At 41.4% G+C, this 25,551-nt stretch overlaps 1 protein-coding gene across 1 annotated transcript in view; it reads left to right on the top strand.

Moving 5' to 3' along the window:
• Positions 1 to 25,551, top strand: part of fal (SAM and HD domain containing deoxynucleoside triphosphate triphosphohydrolase falten) — a 97,614-nt gene that overhangs the window by 17,017 nt on the left and 55,046 nt on the right. Inside the window, exons 3-5 of the mRNA XM_080280262.1 lie at positions 8,528 to 8,602; positions 13,122 to 13,196; positions 20,581 to 20,764. Of these exons, the coding sequence (XP_080136388.1) occupies positions 8,528 to 8,602; positions 13,122 to 13,196; positions 20,581 to 20,764 (334 nt within the window). The remainder of the gene's footprint in view (positions 1 to 8,527; positions 8,603 to 13,121; positions 13,197 to 20,580; positions 20,765 to 25,551) is intronic.

Here is a 25,551-nt window from a genome sequence, read left to right as displayed (position 1 = left end):
AACCATCCCTTGGATATAAACCTTCACAGGCTCAATCCGACTGGAGCGCAATAATTACCCACTAAACCACCAGGCGCCAAAATTTGGTTATATGGTTACCACCCAGCGTAGTAAATGGTTTCCTGGTGTACAGGAAACCATTTGGCTTGTCACTCAGTGTAGAGTCACCCACAGGCAGAAGGAAGAAGAAAGAGTGAGGGAAAGAAAGACAGAAGAGGGAGTGTAAAGTTACCCATAGGCAGAAGGTCAAGGAAAGAATGAAGGAAAGAAGGATGGAGGAGAGGAAAGGGCAGACACTCGACAGCAGCACTAACATCGAGTGAGTGGATGGTGAGCGCCCCCACCTACCACTGTACAGGTGTGTATATATATCTATCTATCTATCTATTGCTAGACGCCTCAATCCCGTTTGGGGTGGCCACAAACAAATCGCCTCCAAGTCGCCCTGTCCCCCCCCATTTCACTGCCCTGCTCTCAACTCACACCCCCCTCTCTCATATACCTCTCCACCCCATCCCTGCATCTCATCCTCGGCCTCCCCCTCCCTCTTCCCCCTTCCACCTCACTCACATACACTCTCTTCGTCAGTCTTTCACCCTCCATCCTCTCCACATGGCCAAACCACCTCAGTGTGTTCCTCATAACGCTTCCTATCACATCAACATCCACACCACAACGCTTCTTTATATCCTCATTCGTCAGCCTGTCTCTCCACGTGACTCCACAGGCTCCTCTTAAATAACTCATTTCCACTGCTCTCACTCTTGACTTGTGTCCTTCCAACAATGTCCAAGCTTCACTTCCGTACGTTAGAGTTGGTATCACAATACTGTCATGTAGTAACTTTTTCACTTCCATGCTCACTTCCCTGTTTCTTATCACTGCTTTCAAAGAACCAGCAACCTTTCTTCCCTGCTGTACCCTTTCAAGCACTTCACCCTCCAAACCTCCATCCTTACTCATCACACTGCCCAAGTACTTAAACGTACTCACATTTTCCAATTCCTCGCCATCCAACCTCGCTGTACATTCACTAACTTCACCTCTCTCAAAGACCATCACTTTACTCTTCCCTACATTCACTTTTAGATTCCGTTTCTTACACACTCTCTCAAACTCATCCACCAAGCCTTGCAGCTCCCCTTCGTCTTCACTCAACAACACAGTATCATCTGCAAACAACAGTACAGGGAGTTTCCAAACACTATCCTCTCTCACCAAGGCCACTCCAACATCCACTACCCTACCTTGTACCTCTTTTATTACCCCATCCATGTACAGATTGAACAACCATGGAGACATGACACATCCCTGTTTCAACCCAACTTTCAAAGAGAAAAATTCACTTAGTTCACCATCCACACGCACTGCAGCCTTCGCACCATCGTACATACTCTTCACAGCATTCAACAACTTCCCATCTATTCCATATATTCTTAACACTTTCCACAATCCTTGTCTATCCACCCTGTCATATGCTTTCTCCAAATCCATGAAAGCCGCATACAACTTCTTTCCCTTCTCTAGAAACTTTTCCACTAAAGATGTAAGAACGAATATCTGATCTACACAACCTCTTCCCTTCCTAAAGCCTCCCTGTTCTTCTCCAACTAATTTCTCTGTTCTTCCTCTAACTCTGTCTATAAGTATCCTACCATACACTTTTCCTATTATACTAAGAAAACAAATGCCCCTATGATTACCAAACACTTCTTTTTCCCCTTTTCCTTTGTACAAGGGAATAATTATACCTGACTTCCAATCCTCCGGGACTCTACCTTCCTCCCAGGCCAATCTGCACATCTTCCACACACACTCCATCAATTCCTGGGGCTTTCCCCGATTTAAGTTTCTTCATTGCTTCCACAACTTCTATCCTACTTATTTCTTCCTGTCTTCTCACCTCCCTCCTTCTCCCAGCCATTCCCCAGCCACTTATACTCGCATTACTTCCATACTCTACGTTCAACAATTCCTTAAAGTGTTCTCTCCATTTGCTCACTTTTTCTCCCTTCTCCACTAGTAATCTACCATTTTTATCTTTCACTCCCCTGCTAACTTCACTTCCACCCTGTCTTACTCTTTTCACTTCTCTCCAGAACATTTTCTTACAGTCCCTCCACTTTACATTCATATTCCTTCCAAATTCCTCATCCACTCTCTTCTTACTCTCTCTTACTAATCTTTTCACCTCTCTCTTTCTTTCCACATATAACTCTCTCTTCCGCCTCTCAACTTCTTCCACGCCCCTATTTCTCATCCATTCATTGTATGCTTTCTTCTTTTGTGCCACAGCCTGTTTCACCTCTTCAGTCCACCACGCTGTTCCTTGCACCCCCCTCCGTCTTCTCTTCCTTCCACACACCACATCACATGCTGCACATATTTCTTCTGTAAATATCTTACACACACCTTCCACGTCTCCCATCTGCTCCAATTCATATTTGCCCAATCGTTCCTCCACTTCTCTCTTATACTCTGCCTTTTTCTCATCCTCTTGTAACCTTTCCACTCTCCTTGCAACTACTCCTTCCTCTCGTCTTTCCCTTCTTCTATTCCTCCATCTTACTTGCATTCTAATTCTGGCCACCACCATATATATATATATATATATACACAAAGGTGGGCACCCGGTACACAAAAAGTACCGTCAGTAACGGTACCGGTACTTGCCTAAAATTGTAATGTCGCTGCCGTTACCGGAACAAAAAAAAAAAGTACCGAGTACCGACTCGGTACTTGGTACATGAATATGAATAAAATACTGTTGCTCAGTATTTTATTTTATTTTTTTTTTTTTACCACACTTAGGACCCAGGGACCAGTCTTGTTAGCAGAGCCAAACCTGAGGAGAGATGAAAGATGTTGTCAAACAATTGTCACAGTCCCATTAACTATGGGGTGACTAAAGCATAAGGTTTTGCGACCATTCAGTCCTTTACTTTCAATACATAGTTCGCTAAACTTTAACTGGCTACTGTAATTCTCATCCTTATACACCTAGTTTAGTGTTTATCAAAATATACACAGTTTTATGACTACATCATGTCATTACATGCGCAATAATCTGATTAATAATTACACAGTGCACTTCAGTTTTCTTTTCCAGTGTTGCCCTTGAGGAAAATGGGCACTTGAAAATGATAGTCACTGAGTCCCGCCCATTTTGGTTTGAGCACGTCCTTCCCCAATGAAAACAGACAGTCCACAGCAGCACTGGATGGTATTGGCATGTTATAAGTCACAAATATGTCTCTGAAAACCTTGCAAGGAAAGCAGTCCTTGCTGATTTTATGTTTCTGGGGTTTCTCCAAAAATTCCTTTACTAGCTTTATCCCAGTCTCTCTTTTCTTTCTTTTACATAGAGGGGTTCGAAAAACTCCTCCTTGACATCCTGCTTGTCATTATCATCAGTGGTGCTGCTTTCTGTGTCCTCTAGCATGCGTTCCAGTAGTGACACCATCTTCTTCGCCACCCTCCTCCTCATTTTCTCTATGTTGTAGGAGGTGGACTCAGGTAACCACTCCAACCATGATAGCTTGAATTGGGGATGAAAGGCAGCAGCAAGCTGGCAGTCAGTGTCCTCGAAGTGATGGCTGAACCTGCCTTCCACACCCCCAATCACTGTGTTCACTAGAGGCTGGCACACCATCAGATCGACGCTCTCCTTTGCCCCATTTAATTTCTTGAGGTATATGGCCAGGGTCGGCAGCAGCACTCCCATGTAGGCCTTCTCCTCACCTTTTTTTTTTTTTTTTTTCTCACACAATGCGTGAATATAGATAAATAAAATGTACCGGTACCGACAAAATATACTTAAAAATGTATCGTCAGTACCAATTTTGGTACAAGATGAAAAAAGTAGTTTCACTACTGCTACCGGTACTCAAGTTATAACTCAGTAATGTAACTCGGTACTTTTGTACCTCGGTACTGCCTACCTATGTGTGTGTATATATATATATATATATATATATATATATACTGGTATACATACATGCCATAACCAATGGGGTAATGTGGTGCCACTGTGCAGAGTGCTGTACAGTACATGACTGAGAAATGTTTTCATATGAAGTTTCATGTAGAACCTTGGTTGACTTGTCCCATATTATATGAGGCAAACAAGTCTTACTCTACTTTCATGTAGTGATTGTGCAGTCACCTTGTATTTTAGCCTTATGTTTATCCATTTATGAGAAGGTAGTACTGCAAGGGAGGATGGGTGTATGACTAACTACACTTTTTTTACCAAGACTTCCCTTGTAGCACATGTGTAATTTTGTGTTTTTGTCTTCAGGGCATGGGTAATTCTATAGTCTGCCAAGTTTCACTTGGGCAGTAACAGGGAACATTATTAGAGTTACTGGTTGTGGAAACAGTCTTATCTGAACTGCTACCGGCTTTAACAGGATGGATGGTGTTACTTAACAGGGAAATTTATAAGTATTTTGGAATGGAAGTAATTTCATGATGAGAGATGTGGAATTGCTGAATGATGAAAGGAAATACGTTGTTTTTATGGACATTATCAAAGAATGCACACAGATAGGATGCTAGAGAAGTCTTTGAAAGTGAGAGTGAGTGTAATATTCAAAGAGGCTGACCTTATATTATTGAAAGAAGAGATCAGTGGTGAGTGAGAAGAGGTCTGAGAGAAGGAGAGAGTTATATAAAGACAAAGTATCCATGAGGGGGTACTGTCATGGTCATCATCTGTTAGGGGGTTCCAAGGAGGGAGTCAGACATTTGTGACCTTTTTCCTCTTATACGAGGCCTGTTCAGAAAGTGTCTGACCGTAGGCTCTAAAAAAAAAAAAATAAATAAATAGCTAACCCCTAATTCTGACTTGACACATGTAGCCCAGCATTCTTTCAATTGCCTGAAACATTTTCCAGTGTCGGTTTTCGGTATCTCTTGCAGGTACTTCATCACATTCGTCATGATCTCATCTCTTAGATGAATGTTGCTCAAGATATGCTGGAGTGTGCAAATCCAGACTTTCTGATAACTGTTATCACTGGTGATGAGACTTGGGTGGATGGCCCAGCTCACACAGCCATCTCTCATATACCTCTCCACTCCATCCCTCCATCTCATCCTTGGCCTTCCCCTCCCTCTCCCCCCTTTCCCCCCCCCCTGCCACCTCACTCACATGCACTTCCCTTGTTAGTCTCTTGCTCTCCATCCTCTCCACACGGCCAAACTACCTCAGTGTATTTCTCCTTACGCGTTCTATCACATCTACATCCACACCACGCGCTTCTCCACTTCCTCATTTGTCAGTCTGTCACCCCATGTAATTTCACATGCTCCTTTCAAATAACTCATTTCCACTCCTCTAGCTCATGACTTGTGTCCTTCCAACAAGGTCCAAGCTTCACTTCCATACATTAGGGTTGATATCACAATACTGTCATGCAGTGACTTTTTTACTTCCATGCTCACATCTGTGTTCCTTACTGCTGCTTTCAAAAAACTAGCAGCCTTTCTTTCCTGTTGTACTCTTTCAAGCTCTTTACTCTTTAAACTTCCATTCTTACTCATCACACTACCCAAGTACTTAAATGCACTCCATCCATCCATCCATCCATCCATCATCCAATCCTACTTTTGCCCCATGAGGAGCGTAGGAGCCCGGGGCTAGGCAGTTGGTCCTGACATTTAAGATGAGAGTGACCAGCCTCACTCATCCCTGAGTGGCATTATGTGAGCAGTAAACCCCAACCATCCCTTGGATATAAACCTTCACCAGCTCAATCCGATTGGAGCACAATAATTACCCACTAAACCACCAGGTGCCAAAATTTGGTTATATGGTTACCACCCAGCGTAGTAAATGGTTTCCTGGTGTACAGGAAACCATTTGGCTTGTCACGCAGTGTACTGTAGAGTCACCCACAGGCAGAAGGAAGAGGAAAGAATGAAGGAAAGAAAGACAGAAGAGGGAGTGCAAAGTCACCCGTAGGCAGAAAGACAAGGAAAGAATGAAGGAAAGACAGACAGAAGAAGATAGAAGGAAAGAAGGATAGAGGAGAGGACAGGGCAGACACCCGAGAGCAGCACAACATTGGGTGAGTGGATGGTGAGCGTCCCCACCTGCCACACTAAATGCACTCACATTTTCCATTTCCTCCTCATCCAGTCGTGCAGTAAATTCAGTGACTTCATTTCACTCAAAAGACCCTAACTTTACTCCTCCCTACATTCACCTTTAAATTCCATTTCTTACACACACTCCCAAACTCATTCATCAAGCCTTGCGTTCCCCTTTCATCTTCTGTTAACAACACAGTATCATCTGCAAACCACAGTACAGGAAATTTCCAAACAATGCCCTCTCTCATATGTGGTGGGTGGGGGTGCTCACCATCCATTCACTCATTGTAGTGCTGCTCTCAGGTGCCTGCCCTTTCCTCTCCTCCATCCTTCTTTCCTTCCATCCTCTTCTTTTATTCCTTCGTTCTTTCCTCATCCTTCTGCCCATGGGTGACTTCTACACTCCTTCTTCGCCTTTCTTTCCTTCATTCTTTCCTCTTCCTTCTCCCTGTGGGTGACTCCAGACTGAGTGACAAGCCACATGGTTTCCTGTACACCAGGAAACCATTTATGGCGCTGGATAATAACCATATAACCAAATTATGTCACCTGGTGGTTTAGTGGGTATTTACGGTGCTCCAGACAGATTAAGCCTGTGTAGGTCTATATCCAAGGGGTGGTTGGGGTTTATTGCTCATGTAATGCCAATCAGGAATGAGTGAGGCTTGTCACTCTCATCTTAAATGTCAGGACCAAGTCGCCTAGTCCCGGGCTCCTACGCTTCTCATGGGGCAACGTAGAACTGGATGATGAATGAATGAAATGAATATCCCCTCTTGTTAGGGTCACTCCAACATCCACTGCCCTACTTTGTATCTCTTTTATAACCCCATCCATATGAAGATTGAACAACCATGGGAACATCACACATTCCTGTTTCAATCCAACATTCAGATAGAAAAATTAACTCGGTTCATTATCCACATGCACTGCGGCCTTAGCATCTTCATACATGCTTTTCACGATATTCAACAACTTCCTATTTACTCCATATATCCCTAATACTTTCCACATTCCTTGTCTATCCACCCTGTCATATGCTTTCTCCAAATCCATGAAAGCCGCATACAACTTCTTTCCCTTCTCTAGAAACTTTTCCACTAAAGATCTAAGAATGAATATCTGATCTACAGAACCTCTTCCCTTCCTGAAACCTCCCTGTTCTTCTCCAATTAATTCCTCTGTTCTTTCTCTAACTCTGTCAATAAGTATCCTACCATATACTTTTCCTGTTACACTAAGAAGACAAATGCTCCAGTGATTATGACACACTTCTTTTTTCCCTTTTTCTTTGTACAGGGGAATAATTATGCCTGACTTCCAATCCTCCGGGACTCTACGTTCCTCCCAGGCCAATCTGCACATCTTCCACATCCATTCTACTACTATCTCTCCCCCATGCTTCAGCATTTTGCGACACACTCCATCAGTTCCTGGGACTTTCCCAATTTTGACTTGCTTCATTGCTGCCATTACTTCCATCCTACTGATTCCTTCCTCTCATCTCACCTCCCTTCTCCTTGCAGCCATTCCCCAGCCACTTATACTTCCACTGCTGTCATTCTCTTTGTTCAACAGTCCCTTAAAGTGTTCTCTCCATCTGGTCACTTTTTCTCCCTTCTCCACTAGCAATATACCATTTTTATCTTTCACTCCCAGACCTTTGGAGTGTGGCAGATTGGAAGCTGCACCTTGACAGTTCCCCTGTCGATTCTTCTTAACTGGTTCAGGAATTTTTGGCCAAGCACAATATCACACAGGTCCAGCAGATTCCCTACTCACCAGACATGGCTCCACGCGACTTTTGGTTATTCACCAAGCTCAGAACTCCGCAGAAGGATTCCTGCTTTGAGACAGAAGAAATCATGACAAATATGACAAAGTACCTGCAGGAGATACCAAAACCCAACTTTAAAAAATGTTTCAGGCAGTGGAAAGAACGCTGGGCTATGTGTGTCAAGTCAGGAGGGGCCTATTTTGAGTGGAATTAGTGTGCTAACTCAAAAGGTTAGCTATTTATTTTTTTAGAGCCTAAGATCAGATACATTCTGAAAAGACCTCTTGCAGCAACTACAGTCTGCATGTACATTCAGTATGTTAGTCACTGCCTTGTGTTTGCATTTTGCCTGTATTTCCTTCAGTATTTTTTGTGCTGCTAATGATGGTGTAGTGAAACTGCAGTACAGTTAGTCCTCATTATGTGCTGCCTTTTAAAAACCCTCTGGTCCAGTAAAATCCACAAAAAGGTTTGGAGAGATTGCTTATTAAAGCTTTTTTTTACCTGTAAAAACCAATTTGCCAATTTTTCCCACTTTGCAGTACTAATTGTGAAAAAAAAAATTTTTTGGAACACATCCTGACATATAACAAGGACATACTGTACATAAATTGCGTAGTTTTTCCCAAATAACATGCGAATGCTCCTCAGATTCCTTAAACAGTTGGGATCCACATGCTACGTATACCCATCAGCTGCTCACACTCGCTTTGAACACAGTCTGGGGTAAGTTCTAATAGTGTTTTTGCAGGTCATGTGCAGGGTGCTATGCAACAGCCTATTTTGTTGTTTAAGGTACTGTCTTTGTGTTTGGACATTTATATGATTTCTGTGCTTAACCTTGTTTGCCATGCAGAACTATTTTTTTATCTGCCCGATCCTAACCTCTTTTAACTGCATGCTGCTATGGGTGCTCATGGGAGCCTGTGTTAGCAGTTGTCACAGATATGTCTGCCTTAATGACCCTTGTGCTGTCAGCAGGTATTTGTCTTATGTCGTCTTCTGTTTGGCTGGCTTTGGCGATGGTTCACAGCATTTCAAGGGATATGTTCTTGTCAGCTTAGGAAACTTTTTAATACCTCTTCCTTAGTGACTGATTTTTCACATTGCTAAGGGGGTCTGGTATGCAGCATGTGTTAGGAGTATAATGCTGTATGGCAGTGAGACTTGGGCAGTAAAGAAAGATAGTATTTGTAGGCTCAGATATATAGAGATGAGAATGATTACATGGATGTGTAGTACTGTACATCCTTGAATGACAGGCCCCGGGGGGGGGGGGGATTAAGATTGCGAATGATGAACTGAGGGGAATGATGGAACTTGAATGTATTAGAGTTGTGATGAGATGGGGTAAACTGAGATGGTTTGGGCACGTGAAAAGGATGGATCATGACAACTGGGTCCGGAGGGTGAGAGGTTTGAATGTTGCGGGTTGTGGTAGAGTGAAAAAGACTTGGGGACAAGGTGATGGAGTGTTACCTTAGAGTTAAGGGACTGAATAGAGAGACTGCAAGAAATCAAGCAGCATGGATAGCTGCTTTTAAGTAACCAATGTTAACACATGCTACCATGTTGGAGCCTCTATAAACAAACTGACTTTATTATGCATTTGTATGTTTACCCTAATGTAAGTAACAGATAATCAAATTTTGATGTCCCATCTATAGTGCTAAAAAATAGGTGCAAAGAAGCATCTTTAACCAGTGAGAATCCAGGCCCGACTATGAGTATGTAACAGTAAATCCTTGTATTAATAATCCGTGATATTCTGAGTCATTGCTTTGATGAAGTCCTTGAGCCAAGTGAGCAATATCTTCATATACAGAAAATGGGCTTGGCTTGGCAATATCCAGTACCTTCTTAGGCACAATTTGATTCACAGGTATACATGGTGATTGATAAGGAGGATGAGTCATGAGTTGGATGAACAAAAGGCAGTGATTGATTGTGGATGAGCAAATGAGAATGTCTGTGTTGGACATGAGATATATAGAGGTTGGGGGAGTGGAGAGTCTAATCACAACAAAGTAGTGGGTGAACTGAAGAAGAGAAAGACCAGAGGAAGTAGTTCCTGCAAGGAAAGTAGAAAGGATGCAGGAAGATGAAAAAAGGTAGAATACAAGAGAGTAGAGGAGCGACTGGGTAAATATGATTTTGAATAGATGGGAGAGGTGGAAGGCATGTGTAAGATATTCACAGAAGAAATCTGTGCAATGAAGAAATTAGTAGTAGATGGTGGTGACCATCATCCACTTACCGGTACTTGTTGTAGTGTCCCCTACTTCTTCCTTCACCTTTATCATTCTTTTTATGTGTCTGCTCTCTTCTCTTCCTATTTCTCCCATCTTTCATGAAACTTTTATTACTCTTCTTTCTGTTTCAGGTGGCTTTACATTGAGTGACAAGTCAAATGGTTTCCTGTAAGCCAGGAAACCATTTACAACACTGGGTGGTAACCCTGTAACGAACTCATACGTGTTCCCTATGTGTCAACAAATGAGTAGGCGGAGGGTTAGTGCCCCTCTCCGTAAAACAACTCAAAGACAATGGCCACCCCATATGGGATTATAGCATCCTGCCATAGATAGATAGAGAGAAATCCGTGCAGCATGTGAGGTAGTATGTGGGATGAAGAGATGTAAGGTTGTGCAGAGAACAGTATGGTGGAATGAAGAGGCAAAACAAGACATGGCAGAGAAGGAAGCATAAAATGATGAGATGGGAATTAGAGAAATAGACAATGTGGATAAACAGAAAAGAGAGTTGAATGTAGAGAAGAGGAGAGAGGTGAAAAGACCATTAAGAGTGGTTGAGGAGTGTAGAAGAAATCTGAGCGTAAAGTGGAGGGAATGTAAGAAACGGTTGTATAAGGAGGTCAGGAAGGTAAGACACAGCAATAAGGGAAGCAGTACTGTAGAGGAGTGAACAGTAAAACTGACAGAATATTAGTGGAGAAGAGCTAAAAAGTTGATGGGGAGAACAGTGAAGAATTATTGAAGATAGAAAATGAAAGTAGCACAGGTATAAGTGATTGGGGAATGGCTGGAAGCAGAAGAGAGGTGAATTAGGAGGCAGAAATCAGTAGAATAGAAGTATTGAGTCAGACTGGGGAAAAGTCCATGGAATTCATAAAGTGTTTGGTAAAATGTTGACATACTGTACAGGGGAGTGGTAGTGATATAATGGATATGAAAGATGTGCAGACTGACCTGGGAGGAAGGTAGAGTCCTGAAGGATTTGAAGTCAGGTATAATTGTTCCCCTGTACAACAGAACAGGGAGAGAAGTGTGTGGCAATCAAATGAGTATTTGTTTTCTCAGTGTTACAGGAAAAATAGATGGTAGGATACTTATCAATATAGCTAGGGTAATAACTGAGGAATCAGTTGGAGAAAAGCAAGGGGGCTTTAGGAAGGAAAGACTGGTAGATCAGATATTCATTTTAAGATGTTGGTAAAATCTCTATAAAGAAGGGAAAGAAGTTGTATGCTGCCATCACAGATCTGAAGAAAGCATATAACAAGGAGGATAGCCAGGGAATGTGGAAGGTATTAATATATGGAGCAGATGGGAAGTTGGCAAATGCTGTGAAAAGTATGTATAAAGGCACTAGGACTGCATTGCTTTATGTATAAAGGCACTAGGACTGCACTGCTTGAGGATAGTGAGCTGAGTGATTTCTCTGATCTGAGTGTTGGATTATAGCAGGGGTGTCATGTCTCCATGATGTTTGTATGTGGATGGAGTTATAAAAGAGATACTGGGTAGAGCGGTGGATGTTGAAATGTCTCTATTGAGAGAGGTTAGGGTGTGGAAACTTCTTGTACTGTTGTATTGATAAGTCAAGATGAATGTGAGCTGCAAGTATGTGTAAGAAATGAGATCTAAAAGTGAATGTAGATAAGAGCAAAGTTATGGTCATTGAGAGAGGTTGAAGTCACAGCTTGCACACTGAGGGTGGATGATGAGGGAATGGAGAATGTGAGTACATTCAAGTACATAAGTAGCATGACAAGTAAGGGTGGAAGTTTAGAGGATGAAGTGCTTGAAAGGATACAGCAGGGTAGAATAGTTGCTGGTTCATTGAAAACAGTGATGTGGAATGGAGAAGTAAGCATGAAAGTAAAAAAGTCTCTGCATGACAGTACACTATTGTGATCACCTCTCTTACATATGGAAGTGAAGCTTGGACATTGTTAGAAGAACTCACTGGTTGAGTGAGAGTAGTGGAAATGATTTATTTGAGAGGAGCATGTGGAGTTCCTTGGAGATACAAACAGACAATAAGGAAGTAAAGGAGCATTGTGATGTTGATGTGGATATGATCGAAAGTGGTAAGAGAAATACTTTGGGATGAATTGGCCCTGTGGAGGAAGTACAGATAACAGGAGGCCTGTTGGCCCATGGAAGGGTAGAGGAGGAGAGAGAGACCAAAACTGAGATGGAGGGATGTAGTGGAGAGATACATGTGTGAGGAGTGTGTGAGTTGAAGGGAGAGCAACCAAATGGCAAAGGACAGGGTCACGTAGAGACAGTTTGTTTGTTGCAACCCCTAATGGATTAAGGCATCTGGCAGTAGATAGATGACCATCAAATTTCAAACTTAATGAACTTTCAGATCCAACTGCCTGCTGTTCCCCCAATTGTTACAGTGTACTTTGGCTCTGCAACCTTTCTACAGTATAACACTTTTTTCATGACTACCACTTTATTCTTGCATTAATTGTTTATTTCAACTGAACATTCAGGATGAAGAGCTGGTAATTTTAGGGCAGAGTGTAATTCTTAGTACAGAAAATTTACTGTTCAGTGGTGACTTAACTGCTGTAATGCACTGTTCTGTGATGACATTGAGTAGTGCAGTAGGTAAAATCATGTCCCTTGTTGCGAGTGCCACTGTCAGTTTAGGGGTGGAGTGTTCCCATGTTGCATCACACTCGGTTTGAACTGAGCTTAACATCACACTAGTCGGGCATAGTCAGGTTGCATCTGTTTTATGTGTGAATATGTGTGCTGTATGTGTTTTTTTTGTATTTAGTAGATTTTTGCATCATTTGTGTGTTGACTAGGTTTGTAACATACTTTTTGGTAGAGGTACTGTATAGGGGAAAATATGATGACTTTAACCTGCTGGCCAGAAACAATTAGGCCATAATGATAGAAGGGTTTTATGGAATACGGCAACTTTCCAGAGTCATTTAAATGTGCTACTGGAGACAACCACTGTATTGTTGTCTCTTACTCAGGTTCATCAAGATGACGGGCGCTTGTTGTTTTGTCTTTCCTGCTGCAACGCACAATCGCTTTGAGCATTCTCTTGGGTAAGGTGTCAGTGAGTTGTTATTTTCAAGTTAGGACACTCTAACACCTCTTCCATCTTGATTAATTCTTTCGAGCCTAGGGAGCTCTCTGACACCTCATCCTTACCTAATTACAGCATTTCATTTTGTGACAGCTTAGGAGTGTCGTCCTTTTCAGGTTATATTGTATCAAATATAGGACGTTGTCTACCATCTCCTCATTTCATTATTTCTGAATCCAGTACCTTGCCTGGGAGGATTATGTCCAGGTCCCAAAACCTCCTGAGTAACAACTGCACCTTACCACCAACCAGACCCCCTGTAGGGAAGGAGGTGAAAAAAAAGCTAAGAGGTGACAGAGGGACCATCCATGTGAATGGGAGAGTATGTATATAATATAGAGTGGCAGCATTTAATGCAAATGGCATGAATTATAAAGAAAAGAGGGTTGGTTTTTTGAGATAATTGAGAGAGACAACTTTGGATTTGTGTGGAGTGAGTGGAATGCATTTATTAATTGGTGGAGTGTGGTGTGGTTTCTCTGCTTTTATCAGAGAGAATGAAAAATTGTATGATACCATGTAAGTGTGTTGACACAAGGCATGTTTGGTGTGAGTACAAGAAAAGGATGGACAAGTACACATTTTTATGTCTGTATACCTGTAAACAAAGAAACAGGCAAGGGGATGAAAGGGAATACAAAGTTTTATAGTTTTGGGAGCTGCTGAACGAATGTATAAAAGAGAGATGGAAGTACAGAATTAATTGTTTTAGGTGATATGAATGGTAGGGAAGAGGATGAGGAAATAGAAAATATTGTAGGAAAGGGAGGTATGGAGGGAAGGAATAAGAATGATGAGTTTTTATTAGAAGATGTGTACAGAAAGATCAGTGTTTTTAGCTAATACAGTGGAATATCCTAAATCATGGCTTATGTACTGAGCACACACCACAATTTGAGAATTACGTGAGTTAGAAATAATTAATCTTAAGGGGAAGATTACTTATGGGTCTGTCATCTCAGGAAAGTTGCCACCCTTACCCCCAAACCTACATCAGACTGGTCACCAGCAAACACCGACAACCTGGAAAGGAAATCAGTAAAGCATATGTAATGGGAATGAACAATATTGTAAGATTCTTACCTGATGCTGACTGATAATATTGCTTGAATGGACGGGGGAGGGGGGAGGGGTTCCAAGGCTTGAGGCAGACTACGGCCACTCAGCATGAGGCTAGTGTGCTGCTCTGTGTCACTTCCTCATCGTGAACCCCCCTCAGCAACCCCTCAAAGTCAACTGCAGTGACAACAGAAGCGGTGTCATCGTCGCCTTCAGCTGCCTCAGTGTTGTCATGAGAGTCGTTTATTCGTTGAGATTAATTCTTTTCCAAACAGGCGTGGTCTTTCCATATTCCCTATTGAAATGAGTCTTTTGCAGGTTACTTATTATTCCTGGAATACCACAGCTACCGGTTATTTTTATAAACTTACCTCTGAATGTTATAAATGAGGATTTAGAATGCTTAAATACAGTATTCTGCCAATGTCTACCAGCAGATGGCCATATCTAACGTTCCCAGTGCGCATGTTTTAATTTGAAAGCTGGCTGTCAAATACGTGAGGTTAGGTTGGAGTAGGTTTGGTTTGTTTTTGGTAAGGTTAGGTTAGGTTAATTCATTAAATTTCCCATAGCTTTGCATGGGATACATTGACATCTCCAGTTGGAGGGGTGGTTGATAAACAATATGGCCAGTTGGAGAGATTGTTGCCAAACACTGCCGTGGGCGACCTGCCTGCTTCCTTAAATACCCCAAGGTAGGTATATTTTGCTTTTTTCCACTCACTTCTTGAAGTCAGTTCAACAGCTAACTATCGGTGTTGCATAAGTACCAAAATTACTTGAGGTCGTGAGTTTGTAATAATATAGATGGAAGTGCCGTACTGGTTTGGTAAAGAATTAAGCCGTAGAGTCTTTAATGGTGGGCGTCTTTGATTTTAACTGTGGCTTTCTCCTCATTGCTGTCAGTCCTCTTTATTACATCTAACTTTTGGCTGTAAGCTAATGTTGGCATCTACTGTACTTCCCCTTCCTTAAAGACGTTGTAAGCGTAGGAGGGTTACCGTTGGCCATAGTAACACAGGGCAGGCAGAGGAAGCACAGGGGAGGGGGGAGGAATCCTCTCGTAAACCATACTGGAACCACACACTAACAATGAAGAGGAGACAAAGCACAGAGCTTGGCGCTGGGACGTCAAATGTGCGCGTCCTTCATGCTTGGCGTGGGAGGGAAAGGCTGTGATTGGCTTGTAGTAAGTGCTGTACTTGAATATGACTAGTTTATTAATTGACATGCATGACTACAATTGGTTTACGCCTGACTAGACATGCGGACTTGAAGTACCGTAAGGGTGGCGCGTATTACACGAGGCATTGGAAAAGCATCACTTGTGAGGTTACATCCTCGAATTTCATGTAATTTCTGTGAGTTACTGATGTTGTGAACTGTTGCATGATGTTGCCGCATATTATGAATCCGCTCTTTAAGATTGCTTGATTTAGGAGATTCCACTGTACATATTTTGGGCACAAGTTGATTCATAGATATACTTGGCAGAGAAGGGAAGATGAAAATGAGTAGATGGCAGTTGTAGATTATATAATGGTGGATAAAAGGTTTAGAAGGAGAGGTATAGATACAAGAGCAGTTATAGGACTGTCAGCAGGTTCAGATCACTCTGTAGTGCTGGCAAAGGTCAGAATAGAAAGAAATGGTGGTATGAAAGGAATGAGGAACCAGTACTGGCAAAGAGAATAAGGTTAGAGAACCTGTAAAAAAAGGAAGATGCTAAAAGATTGGTTCAAGTTGAGACAAATATAAGAGACTTTGTGAAACTAAATGATGACAGAGAAATAGAGCAAATTTGGAAAGTTGTGAATAGGGATATGATAGATGCAGTATGTGGTAACAAAATTGTGAAAAAAGGTAAGAAGAGGGGTATTGCTTGGTTTGATAATGATGTAGGTGTAACTTTGAAGGAGAAAAATACAACATGGAAGAAGATGCTTTAGAGATGTCAGAGAAAGAAGGAAGCAAGAATATGGGTGATTGAAACAAAGTGAAACATACTGTATTGTTATAGAAGCTAGAAAGCAAGTGGATGATGAGTATGAAAAAAGGTAAGTGGTCAGTAACTGTGTACAAGAATGCTAAAAAGAAATACTATGAAACAGGCAAGGAAACTAGAGGACTGAAGATGAAGGAAGGGGTGGGGGTAAACTTCAGAGTAAGGATGACAGAGTGCTAGAAGATGAGGTGGAGACAGTATTTTAGCCCTCTGGCAGTGGCAGATAAGAAACAAGCAGTTGTTATTTGTTGGGCGTGGATAGGGAAGACGATATAGCCCTGGAACAGGGACCAGTTAGGAGAGGGGATGTACTTAGAGTTGAAGTTACATAAAGGCACCAGGAATGGATAGTAGTAGTGGAGAAGTATTGGAGTGTGATAATGATGAGGCTATTAGAGTAATGTACAGTGTGTGTGTGTGTAAATTGGCATGGGAAAGAGGGAAAGTTCCAGATTACTGGAGGGAAGTGATAATAGTTTCATTGTATAAAGGAAAGGTGAGTAAGGAAGAGATAAAGAATCACAGGGAAATTACCGTACTGAGTATATCAGGAAAGGTGCATGAAGGTGCTTATAGAGAGGGTGCATAGCATAACAGAAGGTACATTAACATAGGTGAGGAACAGGGAGCATTTAGAAAGGGTAGGGATGTGTAGACTAGACATTTACAATGACATCTTTAGTGAAGAAATACATTCCAAAGAATAAGATCCTGTTTGTTGCATTTATGGGCTTGGAGAAGGCTAATGCTAGGGTGACTTGGAAAGGATTATGGAGTGTGTTAGGCATACACTGTGTAGGAGGGAGTTTGCTGAGGGCAACAAAATCTTTTTCATGAAAAGTAATACTGCATGTGTCAAAGTGGGGAAGAAGCTCAGCGATGCTTTAACATTAATGTAGGTTTAAGACAGGGATGTGTTATGTCACCTTGGTTGTTCAGTATACAGTATGAATGGTGTAGTGAAATACTGTAAGTGAATATGCAGACAGCCGGTATAGGAGCAAAACTGAAGCTATGTGACAGTGAATGGAGTCTTGTACCTGCTTGTGTGCTGATGATGTTATGTGATGTTTGATGGCAGAGAGTGAGTGAGGCTTACAAAAGATAGTGAGTGAGTTTGATAATCTGCATAAGATTAAAATTAAAAGTGAATGTGAAAAAAGTAAGATGATGATACTGTATGTGCAAGGAAAGATTATGATAAAAGATTTTGGTTAGGAGTGCAGAGTAGAAGGAAGAAATACAGTGAATTGCAGGGTACAAATGGGAGTTGAACTGCTTGAGGAGGTTGATAGTTTTATATATCTGGGAGCTGTGTTGTGCAAATATGGCAGCGTGCAGGATGAAATTAAGGAGCGATCATTTCAGGGGAGAAGACTAATTGGAGAGCTCAGCTGTATTTGAAGGATAGGAGAGTTACCATGCAGGTTGAGAGAACCCTGCACAAGAGTGTCTTACTGCTAACACGCATGGGAGCAAAACCTGGATATTAAGTTACCAAGAATTGTCTAGGTTACGAACTGTTAAAATGTCCTTTCTTAGAACAGCTTCAGTCATGGGGAGGATGGAGGGTGTAAGAAATAATGACATTTATGGGCATTATGGATTGGAAGAAAGAGGTACAGTATAGGAATGAGATGTGGAATTGGTGGGCAGATAAAGAGGAATATACTGGGATGGTACAGTCATATACAAAGAATGCAGATGGACTGAGTGCCAAAGAAAGTGTACAAAAATAATATAGAGGGCAGTGTTGATAGTGGCAGACCTATGTGGTGTGGAAGAAGAGAGTGGAACAGTCTATAGAAGAAAAAGTAGGACGAGGAAGATGAGTGTTTGAGAGAATCAGAAAGATGTGTGAGGATAAGGTAGCCTGGAGGTGTTTCTGTCATGGCCATCCCTCATCTGGAGGTTCCCAGGATAGAGCAAGGTGTTGGAGATGGTGATGATGATGGTGATGTATCTAGTTTAGGAAGTTCTTTAGCACCTCTTCCTTTACCATTCGTTTCTATTGATTTGATACAGTAACCCAATGAATTTGGTGATTTTTATAATGTGTTATGTTTTGAAGAGGGATTATAAGAGATCCAGGAACTTCCTATTTCAGCTTTTGCAGACTAACGCACAGTATTTGTGCGCACTTGTATGTGTATATATACTTTGCTGTCATGCAGCGGCCTTTTTTACTTCCGTGCTCACTTCTCTGTTTCTTTTCACTGCTTTAAAAGTACCAGCAACCTTTCCTCCTTGTTGTACTCTTTCAAACATTTCATCCTCCAGACTTTCATCCTTACTCTTCACCGTACCCAAGTACTTAAATGCACTCACATTTTCAATTTTGCCATCCAGACTAACTGTAAATTCAGTGACTTCATTTCTCTCAGAGACCATAACTTTACTCTTACCTGCATTCACCTTTAGATTCTGTTTTTTACACATTCTCCCAGACTCATTCACCAAGCCTTGCAGTTCCCCTTCATCTTCACTTAACAATACAGTATCATCTGCAAACAACAGTACAGGTAGTTTCCAGATGCTGTACTCTGTCATTAGGGCCGCTCCTCCTTTCTCACTAGGGCAGCACTAACATCCTCTGCTCTAGCTTGTATCTCTTTTTATAACCTCATCCATATGCAGATTGAACAACCATGGAGACATGACACATCCCAGTTTCAGTCCAACATTCAGATAGAAAAATTCGCTCAGTTCATTATCCACATGCACTGCAGCCATAGCATCCTCATACAGACTCTTCATGACATTCAGCAACTTCCCATTTACTCCATATATTCATAGTATTTTCAACATTCCATGTCTATCCACTCTGTCATATGCTTTCTGTAAATCCATGAAGGCTGCATACAAATTTTTTTTCTTTCTCTAGTAACTTTTCCACAAAAGACCTAAGACTGAATATCTGATCTGCACAACCTCCTCCCTTCATAAAATAATCCTGTTCTTCTCTGACTAATTCCTTTATTATTTCCCTAACTCTTTCAATAAATATCCTACCATATACTTTGCCTATTGCACTAAGAAGACAAATGCCCTTGTGATTACTACACACTTCTTTTTCCCCCTTTTCCATTGTACAGGGGAATAATTATACCTGACTTCCAGTCCTCTGGGACTCTACCTTCCTCCAAGGCCAATCTGCACTTCCTCCATATCCGTTCTACTGCTATCTCTCTCTCATGCTTCATCATTTCACCACACACTCCATTTTGGCTTTCTTCACTGCATCCATCTTATTGATCTCTTCCTCACTTCTCACCACTCTCCTCCCAGCCATTCCCCAGCCACGTATACTGACATTACTTTCATTGTGTAGCCATATTTAACAGTTTTTTTTAAAGTGTTCTCTCCATCTGCTTACTTTTTCTCCTTTCTCCACTAGCAATCTACCATTTTTATCTTTCACTTCCCTACTAACTTCTTTATCACCCTGTCTGACTCTCTTCACCTCCTTCCAGAACATTTTCTTACATTCCCTCCATTCTACACTCAAATTCTTTCCAAAATCCTCATCCACTCTTCTTACTCCCTTGTACAGTATTAATCTTTTCACCTCTCTCTTCCCCTCTACATCTCTCAACTTCCTCCATGCCTCTGCTTCCCGTCCACTCACTATATGCTTTCTTCTTTTGTGCTACAGCTTGCCTCATCTCTCCATTCCACCATGTTGTTGCTTGCATCCTCCTTTGTCTTCTCTTCACTCCACGTACCATCTCACATGCTGCATAGATTTGCTTTGTGAAAATCATGCACACACCTTCCATCTCCCCCATCAGCTTCAAATTATATTTACTTGTTCCTAATCGCTCATCCAACTCTCTCATATTCTGCCTTGTTTCCAACCTCTTGCAACCTTTCTTTATCCTTGTATGGACTACCTCCTCCTGTCCTTCCCTCCTCCTATTCCTCCATTGCACTTGAACCTTGACTTTCACCGCCACCATGTAGTAGTAAGGAAGTCCACTCCCTTAACCTCTGTATGCTCTTGTATCCTTTACATACCTTCTCATTCTGTCATCCACACACACATAATCAATCATTGCCTTCCGTTCAGTCAGTTCACCACCCACCCTTCTCATCATTCGCCACGTATACCTGTGGATCATTTTGTGCCTAGAGAGGGTATTGGCTATCACTAACCCCCTCCCCGCACAATTGAATATAAAGGTGCGTGTAGCAGAAATGTTACATTCTTGTACAGAAGGGGCTAATCGTGATGTTATGACTTGAGTACTGTATATCTGTACATTGCTGTAAATTTCAGGGTTTGCCATCTAGCTGGGCAGCTGGTGCGAGCATTGCAGGCAAGACAGCCAGACCTAAACATCACAGATGAGGATGTGTTGTGTGTCATGCTGGCGGGTCTCTGTCATGACCTTGGCCACGGGCCCTTCAGCCACATGTGGGAGTCTTTTGTCAAGAAGGCTCGGCCCAACTCCACTTGGAAGGTTAGAATGAAAGTGATTGCAAGGTAAAGGTAATGGCTAGTCCCTTACGAATCCCTTTTTGAGATGCAGGGGCCCAAGGCTAGGCTACCATAAAACCAGTCTTTTTCCCACGATGGCGTTATATGATTGAAAACAATCCATTTACGGGTACTGTGTCTTAACCCGTACAATTCCACCGTCGGCATGGTGGCGACAGTAAAAAAAATCTCACTTAATCCCACCGACATGATGGTGCCGACAGCAAAATTCGAGCCCTGTAGCGTCTCAGATTGTTTCAGTCTAGCTAATTTTTGGCTAAGGAGTACCTTAATGTATTGGCAACACTGTGCCGAAGCACTTGTAGCACTGAGTTTGGTTCTGGGTGGGTGGGTAACATCAGTTGGCCACTGTCTGTTGTAGCGTCAGGATGTCATGAAAAAGTGTCTGGGATTGGGCGGGTATAAAATTGCAAAAATGCCTGGGATGGTACGGGTTAAGGGAATGAAGCCTGTGCAAGACTGTCTTTCCAACTGTTGTGTCCTAACCACTACATTGCCACGTGTGATACACAGTTATACACAAAATAATTTTAATAAATTACCTTTTATACTGTATTAGTGTGCTGACATCAATAGTAATACTGTACATAGAAAAATTGCCTGTTAAAGTTCCAAGGCTACCTGTACAGCTAATTTGCCATTTTCCCCTAGGTTAATTTTAACTTTATGGAAAATACTGTATTCTGATATGTATTAATTCATCTTTAACTTGTAATGAAGAGTGGAAGAGAAGGTTTGAAAAGTTAAATGGAAAATTGCTGAATGGATGAAGTAGTTGACATGGTATGGAGTAGTATGGACATAAGCCAATAATGCACACATATATTCCTAAATAAAGCCTTAAAAAATGAGATTAAGGGTACTGTCGAAGAGGAATGTTTGTGAAATGTAAAAGAGAAGAGTGGAACATTGGGCTGTAGTTTGGATGGGATAGGAGTGTTCATAAACACCTTTCCCATGGTCGTTTGTTTTGCACCCACCTTTACCTTCTGTTCTGTGATGTTTATGCAATATAATTTTAGTACTGACATAATCTGCATTAAAAAAATTAGAGGGTGTCAAGGTGTAATATGCATAATATATCTCTAAGGAAGTGGTGTTACATGATATCCAAAGCCACTTATAACCTCATCTATTTGCACTCACAGATCATGGAGTAGATCATGATCTGGTTCAGATTTGAATCCAGATTTTGCCCCTCCAGTTCGTGATAACAGAACAGAATGACCCGTTAAGGATCATAACAGCAGCTGGTTATGAGGCTGATCTTACCTGTGATGTTTTTCCACAGCTTTGCTTGACTCTACTTGCCACAGATAATGGTGATGATGATTAGTTCACCTTTTGACTACTGCGCGCAATTTCCGTTAGGTTCCTGAGATGGTCCATTTTTCCACCAAAAAATGAAAGTACAGTACATGTTTTATATTTTCTTTGTATTTCCCAAATGGACCTGACCATGAAGTTTCAATATCTACCACTAAAAATGCTTGGAAACTGTAAATAAGCTCAAAATTTACTATTTCTTACTGATTTTTTTTTTTTACGAACATGTTTAAATGATATTCAGAGTTTGCCAGAAGTACAAATGTTAATTATAAAGTTCCATAAAAATCAAATGTTTACAATTGTTGTGTTTTTGACACCTGGAAGCATAATAAAAACATTGGTGAAAATACAGAAATCAAATACAATAGTGACTGGAAATGTGTTGCAAATTCTTGTCACAGAATGCATATAATAATTGCAGGAAATATTAGACAGTAATGAAAAACACATAATATTTGTATGGTATCATATAAACTCCAAAAATATGTGAATGTAAGAATATGTGGTATAACAGGAATATAAAACTGAAAAAATAATTTACCAGCTACTGCAGGTCATTATTGTAATTATATCATTAAGTTGCACATTTATTACTGTAGGACTCTTGCTCTAACAGTTACATACTACGTAACTGACCAATAAAGATAGATTTTGAGGTGAATAGGGTGCAGCCTTCTTCTGTAGCAACAATGGGTGACAGCAACTGAGGCTCCAGGCAAATGTGAATTTTGATACAGCAAATTTTAATAGCTTTCATTTATCAGCCTACTTATGCACACATATCTTTGTGCATTCCATTAAAAGTTATTTGCCGCCCTGCACTTATTACTGAGCTGCTTGAACCTGATTTCAGTGTAAGATTACCTCCAAGTATGCCACAGAGGTAATCAGCAGATTGTGAGGGTCATAAACACATGCACTTTTCTCTTGCTGTGCGACAAACTGGCGCATTATTTCATACATCACATTGTTGAATAGTTGTTTGCTGTTCATCAGTAATAGTATTATGTACGTAACTTAGCTCTAAAGGTGGATCCCGAGGTGAAGCAAGGGTAGTGCCCCATGGCGTGGTGCCGTGGGAGGGGCTCATCACATAAAGTCTGATGAGCATGAGCGCCTGTTCAGACCTCCTCGATGACTGTTGTGTTAAGTAGTGTGGTCCAAAAATGTTTCCCAAGCTGTGGATTAAAGTCAAGTAAGGAACCACTAGCAATATTTGCCTAGTTCGACTTTACACACGATAAGTAGTAAAAGGGTTAAATCATCATCATCATCATCATCATCCTCTAATCCTGTGTAGTCCCATGAGGAGCATAGGAGCCTGGGGCTAGGCAAGTTGGTCCTGATTTAAGATGAGAGTGACCAGCCTCACTCATCCCTGAGTAGCATTATGTGAGCAATAAACCCCAACCACCCCTTGGGTATAAACTTGCATAGGTTCAATCCGATGGGAGTGCCTTCATTGCCCACTAAACCACCAGGTGCCATAATTTGGTTATATGGTTACCACTCAGTGTAGTAAATGGTTTCCTGATGTACAAGAAACCATTTGGTTTGTTACTCAGTATATAATCACCCATAAACAGATGGAAAAGGAAAGAATGAAGGGAAGAAAGACAGAGGAGGAAAGCAGGAAAGAAGGAAGGAAGAGAGGAAAGGGCAGGCACCTGAGTGCAGCACTACATTGAGTGAGTGGACGGTGAGTGACCCCAAAATTGTGCATCTATAATGATTTATGATGAGGTCAATTTTATGGCAGATGTGAGGTAACATATGAGTGCATGGAATATTGGAGGGGTAATCTTCAAAAAGATATGAGACCACTGTATTTTGCCACTTCCTTTTATCTTTTTATTTATTTTTTCCGAAGTCCTTTATGTTTTATTATATATATATATATATATATATATATATATATATATATATATATATATATTATATATATACAGTATAATAGTGTATTTTCAAGTTTTTTGGGGGCTGAAGACAGACGGACGCCATCTTAGAGCACCGTTTTGGTACAGTTCTTCCCTCATCAGTGCTGCTTTATATAAACTAAATCCGAATGATCATAACTTCATTTATTCAAGCCTACTGATACTTAACCCCCTAAGACCGCAATTGTTTCAGGCAGGGTACCTCCCACAACCGCAATTTGGGGGTGTTTTGGCGACTTTCACCAAAGGCAAATTGACTGTGTTCTGGCAAAAGAGGAAGAATTTACACACCTGACAATGCAGTCTGTACCCCCGCAGGCCTAATGGTTACTGCACAATCGCCCATCAAAGTTCAAAAAAAGTTTATGATAGTTACCCCTTGAAAACAATTGAAAACATGAAAATTTTGATAACTACCTATTTTTCTTATTGAAACAAGTCATTTCAAAGTGTTTTGTCACACCAACCATGGAAACAAGTGTATGTAGGTGTGAGGAGATTACTAGACTGTGGGGAGATAAAGTAGCCTGTGGAGAGTAGGGCTATAGGTACAGGGGTTGGAAATAACCAGTTTTTCGCATTAAAAGAAAGCACGTCATTGTGTTCTGTAACATCTACCATGAAAACAGGTGTGTATGTAGGTGTGGGGAGATAATTAGTGTGGGGAGTAGGCCTTCAAGGCCTTCGTGGTACATGAGGAGAAAAATTTTGGCAACAACCAAATTCTCTTGTGGAAACCCTCCATTTCAATGGGATTAGTCATACCAGCCATAAAAACAGGCGTGTATGTAGGTGTGGGGAGATAAAACAGGTGTGAGGAGTAGCCCTACAAGGCCTTATAGTCATTCCACAACTAACACAGATGCATATAAATGTTTATAACCATCAAGGACATCAAAATAAAGTTGAATAATGCTATAAATGCATGCATAAGAAAGGAAAAAAAAAAAAGCAAAAATTTGTTTCCGATTTCTCTTTTTACTGTCCCAACTTCTTGTTACGCATTTATCACACCATTACAGTTATCACATTATCATTACACTTCATCACACTTATCATTACAGTTTTGGCAACAACCAAATTCTCTCGTGGAAGCTCTCCATTTCATTGGAATTTATCACACCAGCCATGAAAACAGGTGTGTTTGTATGTGTGGGGAGATGAACAGGTGCCGGGAGTAGCCCTACAAGGCCTCATAGTCTTTCGAAAACTAACACAGACGGACACTACTTAGAGGTGCTAATCTGGGCAGGTGGGGGGGGGGGGAATGCGTTGTATGTAGTAAAACATACAGCATTCTCCAATTACATACGTACAGAAACTGGTAGGTATGAAGTGAGAAATGAACAGAGTGAGGTGTAAAAATTTGGGAAGAAGTAGAAATATGAAACAGGTACGTACATCAGACTTGACACTCTGGGGGCCTGTTGGTGGTTGGAAGGGTAGTGAGGGACAAGGAGGGAGAGATTGGGTGGGGTTTGGG

This window comes from Coenobita brevimanus, chromosome 84, assembly GCF_032717465.1.
Source record: "Coenobita brevimanus isolate Jiangsu-jjx chromosome 84, ASM3271746v2, whole genome shotgun sequence".
NCBI classification, from domain to species: Eukaryota; Metazoa; Arthropoda; class Malacostraca; order Decapoda; family Coenobitidae; genus Coenobita; species Coenobita brevimanus.
Note: the sequence above shows the minus strand (reverse complement) of the source record. Positions and strands in the feature narration are given on the sequence as shown.